The sequence below is a fragment of the Nomascus leucogenys genome, chromosome 11 (assembly GCF_006542625.1).
Source record: "Nomascus leucogenys isolate Asia chromosome 11, Asia_NLE_v1, whole genome shotgun sequence".
Taxonomy (NCBI): Eukaryota; Metazoa; Chordata; class Mammalia; order Primates; family Hylobatidae; genus Nomascus; species Nomascus leucogenys.
This window is the reverse complement of record NC_044391.1, coordinates 27,508,270-27,519,884: the sequence shown is the minus strand read 5'-3', so window position 1 is coordinate 27,519,884 and position 11,615 is coordinate 27,508,270. Positions and strand designations below refer to the sequence as shown.

At 52.4% G+C, this 11,615-nt stretch overlaps 1 protein-coding gene across 1 annotated transcript; it reads left to right on the top strand.

Moving 5' to 3' along the window:
- Positions 1-3,768: 3,768 nt before the first annotated feature.
- On the top strand, positions 3,769-8,305 carry DLX5 (distal-less homeobox 5). Its single transcript, XM_030822125.1, has 3 exons — positions 3,769-4,450; positions 6,324-6,508; positions 7,628-8,305. Exons 1-3 carry the CDS (start codon positions 4,096-4,098, stop codon positions 7,955-7,957), a joined length of 870 nt encoding a protein of 289 aa, XP_030677985.1. The 5' UTR covers positions 3,769-4,095; the 3' UTR covers positions 7,958-8,305.
- The last annotated feature ends 3,310 nt before the right edge of the window (positions 8,306-11,615 follow it).

Genomic DNA, 11,615 nt, shown 5'->3' with positions numbered 1-11,615 from the left:
GATAGGCTACATGGAGAAAGCTGAGTAAATGCTGTTATTAAAATTTTCTGCTACCCCACCCCCTTCCGCGGCTCTCTCCCTGCAAACTCAGTGGCACTCTTTTCAGCCCATAGTAGTGAATGACTGAAAGCTTCCCAAGCACCTCATTTAACTAAAGGAGGGCCTGCTTCTTCACAAATGTCTAGGAAAGGCGGCCGGGGGCGGTGGCTCACGTCTGTAATCCTAGCCCTCTAGGAGGCCAAGTTGTGTGGATCCCTTGAGGTCAGGAGTTCGAGACCAGCCTGACCAGCATGGCGAAACTTTGCCTCCACTAAAAGTACAAAAATTAGCCAGGCATGGTGGTGGATGCCTGTAATCCCAGCTACTCAGGAGGCTGAGGCAAGAGAATCGCTTGAACCCGGAGGCAGAGGTTGCAGTGAGCCAAGATCATGCCACTGCACTCCAGCCTGAGCAACAAAGCAAGACTCTGTCCTAATAATAATAATAATAATAATAGTAATAATAATAATAATAAAAGGCTAGGAAAGGAGAGTCATGCCTGATGTCTTCCAGTCACCCCAGGTGGGGACACTGAAGGAGCGCCTTACACCCAAGAATTGAGGGATGGGGCAGGGGGCACCAAGAAAAAGGTGACCCAGAAAAAGGTGAGCCGGTGGGAGGAGGAAGGAAAAGTATGAATGTGCAAGAAGGAAAGGAAAGGGCATGGGAATTGAGAGAAAGATGTATTGGAAGTACAGATAAAGAAAGCCACCTGGGAATGAACTCTAACACTAAGGACCGGTTGGTGTCCGGCCAGTGACTGAGCCTGGGGTTTGCCATTTGCGCAATGTTGCTCGAGGACACTGGGTGGCGCTCGTGGTAAAGACTTGCACTTATCTTACGGTTCCCCCCGCTACTTCCCCTTCCCTCCCTTTGCAGATTTCGGCTACTAAAAGATGAAATTACTTACATTCTTCCTACGTGTCTCAGCGGGAAGCGCACTGCTGGAAGAGTTTGATGCCGTGGGGCTGTTTCTCCACGGCTGGATTTGTCGGTGGATTTTGAGAGGCAATAGCGTCCAGCTCGCTGGCCTTAGGAAAAAGCTGGAGGCCCTAGTGTGAGAACTACCTCACAACACCAGCAAAAGTTTGCTGCTCTGAGAGCCGGGATACCGGCCGGTGTATGTCCTGAGCGTGGGTCCGAAGCCGCAGACAGGCCCGCAGAGCAGCCGGCAGTGCACAGAGCTACAATGCCTATATTGTGAAATTAAATAAAACTGTATTGTGAACAGACTCTCCGCTGCTTTTAACTTAGTGCTTCCTCTCCCTCCCGGCTGCCTTTAAGGAAGGGGTGGAGTGGGGAGTGGGGTCAACCTAGAAAAGAGGAACAAAATCAAGAAAGTTGAGGCTCTGGACCTGTAGAGACACATCCAGATTTGGTCTCACCCAGAAGCAGAATGGCTCAAGTGTGCGTGAGGGCCAACGTTCTAACGCTTTAGGAACCGAAACAAAGAAGTTAAATTCTTCCCTCCCGCCCCACTCCTTTTTGTCTTTTATGAAATGTGGGAAAGAATGTCCATTTTGACCGCGGGGTTTTGGGGGGGGTGAAGTTTAGCAAGGTTTAGAACTAATTTGACATCGTAACATTATTTTCAATCTGATCCCGAACTTCTAAATTTTGCCCCAATTCTGTAGCTTCCAATCCCATCCTGGTTAGAATTTGCCATCTCAGCAAGGTGTAAGGGCATTGCTAGGAACACCCTGTTCAGTATAACCATGTGGTAACTCAAATCTCTATTTAACCAAAAGTGTCGGAGATAGGGGACCAGAGGAAGGGAGGCCTGGCTCCCTGCCCACTTGTCTTTGCCGGGAGGTGCTTTGAACTGTCCTTGGCATTGATCTGGGGAAGCGATTCCTGTAATTAAATGGCAGGGTGTGTATCAGGTGACTCGATGGGCGCCGATAACTTCTCCAGAGCAGAGCCCAGGACCGCAGCCCCATGTTTCCCCGCCGTTCTTTAGCTCCTCACAGCCTACATCTAGACGGTTAACAGCCTGTCGGTAATCGACAGCGCCGAGTCAAGGCTGGCTGGCAGCTGCAGCTCTGTTTACCCCGAAGTCTATCTCAGAGAAGCCCGCGGCAGCCCAGGCCCAAAGCTCGTGACTCGGGCCAGTGGGAGAAGGAGAATGCTGCTGGGCGCCAGTCTCCCGGCGCCCCCGAAAGGAAGTTTCCCCCGAAAGGAAGTGCGACAATAGCTGTGTTTTTTTGGTGCAGTCCAGACCGCAAAGGCAGGGAGTTGGTGCACGCGCGGCAACTCTGCTTTGGAGTTCCTGAGCGGGGCTGTATCTTGCTCTGGGTTCCAGACACCCTACCTCTACCTGTCGGCCTGTTTTGGGCCCGAGTGGCTCCACACTCCAAGTAAGGCTAAACTAATACTAGACACAACTAACACAGACACTTTTTTCTTTGGTAGTAGGGAAAATGGAGGGGAGGCCAGATAACCCTAGATAGCCTGTGGAACTCCCAGATTGCCGGTCTTGGACCCCGTAAAGGAAGATGTAGGAAGGCCCCAAATCAGGATCCAGTCCCTGGAGTTGCCTATTTGAGGGGAGTAACAACGGGGATTGGGAGAGATTTTTATGTTGAATTTCTAAACTCCCAGCTGGATCACGACTAGAACAAGGATAGCACCTCCTGAAGAGCAAAGTTTAGACCTCGTGTATCAACTGAATGATTCTTGAATCCTTTCTTCCCTTGCATACGAGCTAAGTAGGATGTCTTTGCAGCAGGAAATAAAGGGGAGAGGGTACAGAAATCCGGGTCTGGGAAATGGAGAGACTGGGCCTCGAGTGCCACATTCATGGAGTCAGGAGGGGGAAATCAATGAGCATCATCTGACTTTGCAAAGGCTTTGATCCTTGTCTCCTTCCCCACTTCCGAGACTTTCCCATTCTTTCCTGGGGGCATGGCAGGTTATACATGGATCCATTCACCTTTGCGGGAGTCTTTGGCCACTGAACATAGTTAAAGAGCCTTTATTCCAATGGCTTGAAAATAGATGAAAATATTAAACAGAAGTGGAGCTGTTTGGCTCTTTTTGCAAGCCAGCAACGAGGATTTGGGCTTCCTTAAGTTATATTTGTTTAAGACAGTAATTTTAAAAAGTCATTGTAAGGACTTTGGGCTGCAGGAACTCTCCCTGCCATTCACCGGCTTAATGGACATTGCGCGTTCTTGGGCATTCCTATCCAGCCCGCGTCCGGGAGATACTCATCTACTGCAAAGGAAGTTGCCTCTTTCCCCAAAGAGCAAATTTTCAAAACATGTAAGTTACAACTTGCCTCCCAACACTCCACTAAAAAAAAAAAAAAAAAAAAAAAAAATGCTGTTTCCCTTCCTTCTTGCCTCCATCCTACATCCCCCCGCTCCCCACTCCCTGCACCTTGACTCCCTATTTCAGTATCAGTGTTTAATTCTACACTCGCCTTTGGTGCAGCCCACGGGGGCGGGGTAGTGGGGAGCAAGGAAAGATGGTCGCCCACCTCATTCCCAAAACATGTGCACTTTTGAGGCTTCTGATTGGAACACATTGTCCCCAGACATCACAGAGCCTTCTGTGGCTTCTGCGATGTCTTCGGAATTTACTAAAAACAAATAGACTGAGACCCCTCCCCACTCCACAACAAGCAAAAACACACACAGGCGCGCGGGCGCGCACACACACAAACACACACACCCCCTCCGTACCCCCCACCCCCTTTTTAAGCAATGCTTTGTTGTGCTAAAACTAGTTGGACGAGTTAGGGTGTTACTGCTGCTCCCGAGGCCCTGGCCAATAGAACCAGATCCACCCCGCTGTGCGTAAGCGCGCAATTAAGGATTTAACCAAGGCTGTGCTGCGCCTCAGCCAGCAGTCAGCCGGCCGGAGACAGAGACTTCACGACTCCCAGCCTCCTCCTCGCCGCGGCCGCCGCCTCCTCCTTCTCTCCTCCTCCTCTTCCTCCTCCTCCCTCGCTCCCACAGCCATGTCTGCTTAGACCAGAGCAGCCCCGCAGCCAACTCGGGCAGCCGCCGCCGCCACAACAGCAAGGACAGCCGCTGCCGCCGCCCGTGAGCGATGACAGGAGTGTTTGACAGAAGGGTCCCCAGCATCCGATCCGGCGACTTCCAAGCTCCGTTCCAGACGTCCGCAGCTATGCACCATCCGTCTCAGGAATCGCCAACTTTGCCCGAGTCGTCAGCTACCGATTCTGACTACTACAGCCCTACGGGGGGAGCCCCGCACGGCTACTGCTCTCCTACCTCGGCTTCCTATGGCAAAGCGCTCAATCCCTACCAGTATCAGTATCACGGCGTGAACGGCTCCGCCGGGAGCTACCCAGCCAAAGCTTATGCCGACTATAGCTACGCCAGCTCCTACCACCAGTACGGCGGCGCCTACAACCGCGTCCCAAGCGCCACCAACCAGCCAGGTACATGGACAGGGGGTAGGCTGGGCAGATACAGGGCAACTAGGACGCTGGGGGCGCGAGATGGGGTGGTAGATTGGGGGCCACAGCGGTTCACTGCAGTGGGGGCGCACGCGGCAGAAGGGAGTAGGACTCAGACCCTCCGACAGAGTTTCTCGGGCCAGCATTTTAGGGATTCTTAGTAGGAGAGCCCTGTGGAGGTTCGAACTAGCGTCTCTCCCCTCCGGCACCTTCCAAGGCCCTTCAGTCGCTGAATTCCCAGCTTGCCCGGCCAGGAAGCCGGCTAGGCTGGAAAGGGGATAGGGGTGGAGAGAAGAAAGAATCAAGCAGCTCCTGGCGTTTGCGTAATAAAGAGGAGGTTAGTTGTTGGGAATTTTGGTAAGCGTGCTGTGTTGGTTCGAGTGGGAATAGAAGGCTGCCTCAAAGACTCAAGTCAGGATTAGTTTGAGAGCCGCCACAAGCTAGCACGGTGCGGGTGCCCTGAGCACGCTGGGTGGGGGTGGGGGGTTAAGGAGTTGTGGCCAGCTAGAGAAGAGCGCGCCGAGAGTTTTGCGGTTTATCCAGGCATTTCCAAAAACAAAAAGCCATTTAAAGGTGGAGGAGGGTTGCTGAGGGGTCACGTTGTAGGATAGACTTTTTTTTCTGTCTCCATAGGCGCCCACAGTTTGTCTTTCCGTCCTCCTTTTTCGTCCACTTTGAAACTTAGAGAGTTTAAGAGGGTTAGTGAGCTTGGGCGGTAAGAGAGAGGCATGAGGCTCGGCGGAGAGGTTTACTGGTAAGGTTTGATCTCTTCCCACCAGCGCATTAATAATCCTGTTAATATTAGCATCCCCTACTCTGGCAGAATTGAGACCACAGCCCTCATCCTCCACACTTCTCCCTGGAACTTCACACACACACACACACACACACACACACACACCCTGGAGAGGTTCTCCGTCACTTCCAGAGGGGTGGTAGTTTTGAGGAAGGGGAGTTGTAGCCCCAGGGCACGTTTGTACAACACGCGTTTGGCAATCCCGCCCCCTCCCGCCCAAACCCATACTCATGACAGTGAGAATCTCGTCCTGATCTGCCGCCCCTTTCCTACGAAAACACCCCACCACCGGTTCCTTCTCAATGTGTGACTCTTGCTGAACATTGAAAGACAGCCCCGGGTTGAGGTGTCTTCGTTTCTTTCACTCTCTCTGTATTTCGTGCATAAGTGGAAGATTTTTTTTTTTGCCAAGAACATATTAAGTCTATTTGTAAAAGAAACCAGACACATCTGTGCCCTCGCAGATCTGCAGCGAGATTATGGGGGCTGCATAATCGACCCTCTGTCTGCGGCGGCCCCGACCGCTTGCTGCTGAAGTGAAGGAGCATAGTTTGCTTGTGGGTCTTTGAACTTTGGAGACCTCGGTTAGCGTCTTCCCTGGCCAAGCCTCTGGCTTCTGCGGGCGCCCGAACAGACGCCGACAGAAGCGGGGTCATGGCCCAGGGCCGCCTCCTTGAAGCCTGGGGAGGGGCTGGTGTTCTTGAAGCCTGGGGAGGGGCGGAAACGCGGGGGAGCACAGGGTGGGCGTAAAAACAAGTCCAGGAGAAGGAACCACCGCAAGAGCTGAATCCCAGATGCCAAGGAGAAAGCTGTGTTGTAGGAAGCTCTTTGCACAAACTATCTGAATGAACAGAGTAGGAATTAATCAGAGGCTACCCCGCTTTTCCATATTTGGGGGAGGAGCATATTTATCGCGGTCTTGGAAAGCAAAGGTGGTGGTGATATGGGCAAAGAGTGAAGACTGCGTGGTAAGAAACTCTAGGACTCTATCTGAGGCCTTTCCGCAAAAGGGGCATTGTCTGGTGACAAGCTTTAACTGAGTTTGTTTTGATTATTTAGAGAAAGAAGTGGCCGAGCCCGAGGTGAGAATGGTGAATGGCAAACCAAAGAAAGTTCGTAAACCCAGGACTATTTATTCCAGCTTTCAGCTGGCCGCATTACAGAGAAGGTTTCAGAAGACTCAGTACCTTGCCTTGCCGGAACGCGCCGAGCTGGCCGCCTCGCTGGGATTGACACAAACACAGGTAAATACGCCGCTGCCAGGCACTAGACCTGTGTGAGCTGCACGTCTGGTTGGGTCGCGCGGTTCAGTCTTGATGGGACTGGAGCTGTTTCGACAGTACCCGTGAGAAACTAACAGACCCAAAGACACCAGCCCCTAAGCTTTTCCCTCGGTGAGTTAGGCCTTGAGACGGTGGGGATGGGATTCATCAGCGGTCTGGAGATGCCTCCCACTAACCGCGCCCCCCGCCCCCACCCCTCATCGGGCCTCCGGAGCTCTAGGGCCAATTTCGCGGGTTGAAAGCAAGCGGAGGGTTATTTCTAAGGTGGCCTTGGCAGCCCAGAGAAGCTATCTGGTTTTCTTAACAATGTAGAGCCTCCTCGGGGTGAGCAGGGCCTGGTGTCCTCGCGGTGGTCTCAGGCTAAGAAAAGGCTGAGAACGTCGCCTGGAGCGGAGAAACTGAAGGGTCGTGCCCTGAGCCTACGGGAGCTTCAGGCCACGGCCGCCGGAGGGTCGCGAGGTGGGGGGCGCTATTGTACGGGGAAAGTCTTCCTGGATTGTCCCATTCCCTTTACTCCTCCAACCCAGCTGGGGCCTACGGAAGCGTAAAGAATGTTCGAGTCGCCGCCAAGAGCTGCAGTCAGATTCTGGCCTCTCTGAGGTGCAGAGGGAGTGAAGGGAGTAGGACGGGAGGTTGGGAGCTCGCTCCTTTTTCTCACCACAGGCGCGCGTAGCCCGCCCCACGCCCCTTCCCCGCCGGGCTCCCGCGATTGTTTTGAAGACCTTCGCCGCGTTCCGCGCGTCCTGCGCAGGCTTACACGAGGCGCGCCGCCGCCGCGGACACTCGGGCGCACACCCGCCGCGCTCGCGTCCCCCACCCCCAGCCCAAACGAAAGACAAGCCTTGGGGTCGTGGCCTCGCTGGGCCGGGGCGCACCGAGCCGGCCAGGGCGTCCTCTGGGACCAGAGCTCCATGGTTTGCCTAAGGCATAGCTTCTGGGCCGTAGGCCGCAAGCGGCGGGGAGACGCCAGGCAGGGCTGGGCCGCCCAGAGGCCCGAAGATGCCTCCAGTCGCCGCCCCGGGGAAGGCGCGGGCGACCTCTGAGTGTCCCGGTAACGTGTGCCTTTGTTCCCCAACTCAGGTGAAAATCTGGTTTCAGAACAAAAGATCCAAGATCAAGAAGATCATGAAAAACGGGGAGATGCCCCCGGAGCACAGTCCCAGCTCCAGCGACCCAATGGCGTGTAACTCGCCGCAGTCTCCAGCGGTGTGGGAGCCCCAGGGCTCGTCCCGCTCGCTCAGCCACCACCCTCATGCCCACCCTCCGACCTCCAACCAGTCCCCAGCGTCCAGCTACCTGGAGAACTCTGCATCCTGGTACACAAGCGCAGCCAGCTCAATCAATTCCCACCTGCCGCCGCCCGGCTCCTTACAGCACCCGCTGGCGCTGGCCTCCGGGACACTCTATTAGATGGGCTGCTCTTTCTTAATCTCTTTTTTGGGACTACTGTGTTTTGCTGTTCTAGAAAATCATAAAGAAAGGAATTCATATGGGGAAGTTCGGAAAACTGAAACAAAAAGATTCATGTGTAAAGCTTTTTTTTTTTTGCATGTAAGTTATTGCATTTCAAAGGACCCCCCCTTTTTTTACAGAGGACTTTTTTTGCGCAACTGTGGACACTTTCAATGGTGCCTTGAAATCTATGACCTCAACTTTTCAAAAGACTTTTTTCAATGTTATTTTAGCCATGTAAATAAGTGTAGATAGAGGAATTAAACTGTATATTCTGGATAAATAAAATTATTTCGACCATGAAAAGCAGAATGTTTCTGAAAAATACTTCATTCTGCCCCTCTGATAACTGGCTAGCGAAGTTTTATTGAAGGCAACTAAAGAAGGACAAGCTCTGCAGAGATCCAACAAGGCAAAAAGGAAAACAAGTCGGGGCTGCATGCATGCAGACTGTATATGTATATATGTTCAATGCTATACTTTGTGTGTGTGTGTGCATATATATATATATAATATATATATGGCATGTTTATAGTACTGCCATATCATATATAATTGTTTCAGGTAGAACCTAATTCTGAAATAAAAATACATCCCTCTCACCCTGTATGTGAGTTAGAAGGCAACAGAAATCCCTCAATAACCCCTCTGAATTCTAAGCTCAAAGCAATTATCTTGGAGAAGCGCCCCCACCCATCAGCCTCTGTGTAGTGCCAGAGCAATTAGACAAATTACCCTTCAAAGGGAGTTTCCAGAGATGAGAAAACGAAAAGAAAAAGAAATCTCCCTTCATACCTATTACATTTTTTAAAAATCTGAAATGTTTGGAGCATGGCAAATGATAGAACCTTGGACTCTTTGGAGTATGATTATAAATGTATCAGCTCTTTTCGAGAGATGAAAAGATTGCAGATATTGTGAAGAGGGAACTTCAGGGTTGGGGAAAGGAAGGAATGAAAGCATTGTGGCGCCGTGTTGATTTCATTTTGTGTGAGATAATACTCTTAATATTTCCCTTCCTTCCTTCCTTTTTTCAGGAAGGGGCTTCCTCTGTTTTGCTTTTACATAAAACAGTGGCAAAACAGGTTCTAAATGATGCAAAATAGAATCTGTTTACGAGGATTTCTCCTTTGGGAAGCCTTCTTTGGGACAGAGAGGAAGGATTTGCTGCAGCTGTGCCCTGTGTCCCTTCCTTCTTCTTGCACTCCTGCATGTAGATATCAACAGCATGACCAGAGCTACGCACTGCGCCTAAAGACCCAGGCCTGAATTGTAGATGTCTTTCTGTCTGGCCGTCCTTCAGTGGGCCGGACTCTATTTCCTTAGGATACGAAGGAAAATGTTGCGTTGGAAATTACAAGATGCATGTGAAATATTTTACAGCTAGGAAGTCGGCAGCAATAAATGTGACAAAAGAGCCTTCTTAAAGTGGGGGTAGATTAGAGCATAAAAAATTATATCCTGTCACTGAGGATTTCTCAGAAGGCTCTTCCAGGGTTGGGAGACTAGACCTGAAAAGGCACGCTGTGTGCCCTGAGGGGAATTTACCTTACCTACAAGTTTCTCTCTCTCTCCTCCCTCCCTCCCTTCCTCCCTCCCTCCCTCTCTCTCTCTTTTTCTCTCTGTCTCTCTGCCTGCCGCCTCCTCCTCTTCTCTCCCTACCTCCCTTCCACCTCCTTTATTTTTTTCGTTCTCTTCTCCTTTACTTTTTTTCTAGAAGAGTTACCAGGCCTGCCAGTGTGGAACAGCTTGCTTCGTGGAGGAATCAGTATTTTGACCGCTCTTTAGACATACCCCGCAGCCTGGCTCCGAGGCAGAACTACTCCCGGCAGCCTGGCCTGTGGACCCCTCCTCCCGCAACCCCAGCGGCCGCGATTCAGTATTTCCGTCTCCCCAATCCACTCCAGCAGTACTTTCTCGGAAGGAGCACTGGGTGCGGGGAAGAGGGGGCAATAGGAAGGTTTGCGGGGGGCGGGGGGGCGGGAAGCCAAAGGATGCCCCATTTTGTTTTCTGCGCTTACAGAGAATAGGGGGATTGGGGAAGAGATGAAGATATCCACTTCCTGCTTTTTTTCTTTGCTTTGTAAGGATTTCGGGAGTTTCCATTACACCGAGAGCTAGCGCTTTATTTCTGGCGACTCCGACTGGGAGAAACCTGCGCCCGCGGTGTGCCAGCGCCTCGCTTTCCCCTGCGCGGACGCCTCTCCCTGCCAAGGGGTGCGTGCTTGGGAAGGTTGGGGGTGAGGGCGCACCCACTGCACACCTCCAATATTTCTCACCTACTGGCTGCCTGTGAGTGGCAAGAATGTGCTTGGAACTTACTGTTTTCCTTTGTGCACACAAAGAGGGCAGATATTTTTCCAGCTGTCCCTATCATCTCCCCAGCCCCATTACTGGTGGAAAAGAAGGGGGATCCCTTCCTCATCCCCATTCACCGGGCGCGGCCGAGCTGAGGGAAGGGAGCGTTCGGATTCTTCTAGAGAAAGAGGGAAGCTCTTTTTAAGTGACCACTCCTCCACCCTAGGTTTGAGGCTGCTTGTCGTTAAGATCACTAAAGCCTCATTGCGAGGTGGCCCAGCCCAACGCCGCGCGGACACAGACTTGGTTTCAAGATTCCTTCCCGTGTGCTAACCTCACTTCTTCCACTCGCAAAGGCCTCTTCTCTGGTGCGGTTTTTATTTTTTAGCTTGGTCTGGGAGCCGTGGACAAAAATATTCTGGTAAACCAGTCTGCAGCGGGCTTTCCCTGGCACCATGGGGATTCTCTCGGGGGAATTTAACTCCCTGCAGTCCCGCGCCCAAGGATGTAAAAATAACAGATCTTCAGCAAAGTCTAAAAATATCTATGTGATGTTTCTCTCCCTTGCCCTCCCTTCCACCTTCTCTTCCTCTCCATTGTTTTTCCTACGTCGAATATAAACGTGCTCCACTCCCCAGCATATTCCCGGACCGGCCGGCCACACTCTTGACATCGCATTGGGTGATCCCTCTGCCTGCCTCTTCCGGTTTCCACTTGCCTAGCTCTCAGTCTAGTGCTCCCAAGACGAATCAAGTCCTTTCTAAGATTAATGTTCTTTTCAGTGGGCGTCTTCATACTCCCCACCCCTTACTTCCAACACCTCACCCCCACCTTCGGAACTCCTCACAGACTCCAGGAAGGCTGGGGCATGCGGTCAGGGCCAGCGCGATTCCTTGGTGCCCGGACCGCCTCCTGGGCCCTCCTGTAAGAGATCAGATAAATTGGCCTTTGTTTGAGGCTCAGGTTGGGCTTGGCAGATTTCTGCCCTTTTTCCCCCCTTTTTTCCTGGCGGCCACCTCCTTGTGGGACAAGGGGCGGCCTGGGGATCCGAGAGAAGCCGCATTCCTGTGGGTGCCAGGCGGCTCCAGTGCTGAGCCACAGGCCTGAGACACACACACAGAGGAACCCGCAGACCTCGCTGCCCTTGATCTCGCTCTCTCGCTCTCCCTCCCTTCGGGGCACCCACCCGGGAGCCTGTCCACTCACACTCGGATCCACCCAGGGCACGGCCTCAGGCCGAAGAGCGTTGATCCGCACAAAGACACAAACGCACGCAACCCCCTCCGGTGACACAGGCCAGGCCAGGATCTCCCCGCCC

Coding starts and splice junctions, on each gene's coding strand:
- DLX5 (XM_030822125.1), top strand. CDS start 4,096: ATGACAGGAGTGTTTGACAGAAGGGTCCCCAGCATCCGATCCGGCGAC. Junction 4,451..6,323: donor AAGCGCCACCAACCAGCCAG/GTACATGGACAG, acceptor TTGATTATTTAG/AGAAAGAAGTGGCCGAGCCC. Junction 6,509..7,627: donor TGGGATTGACACAAACACAG/GTAAATACGCCG, acceptor TCCCCAACTCAG/GTGAAAATCTGGTTTCAGAA.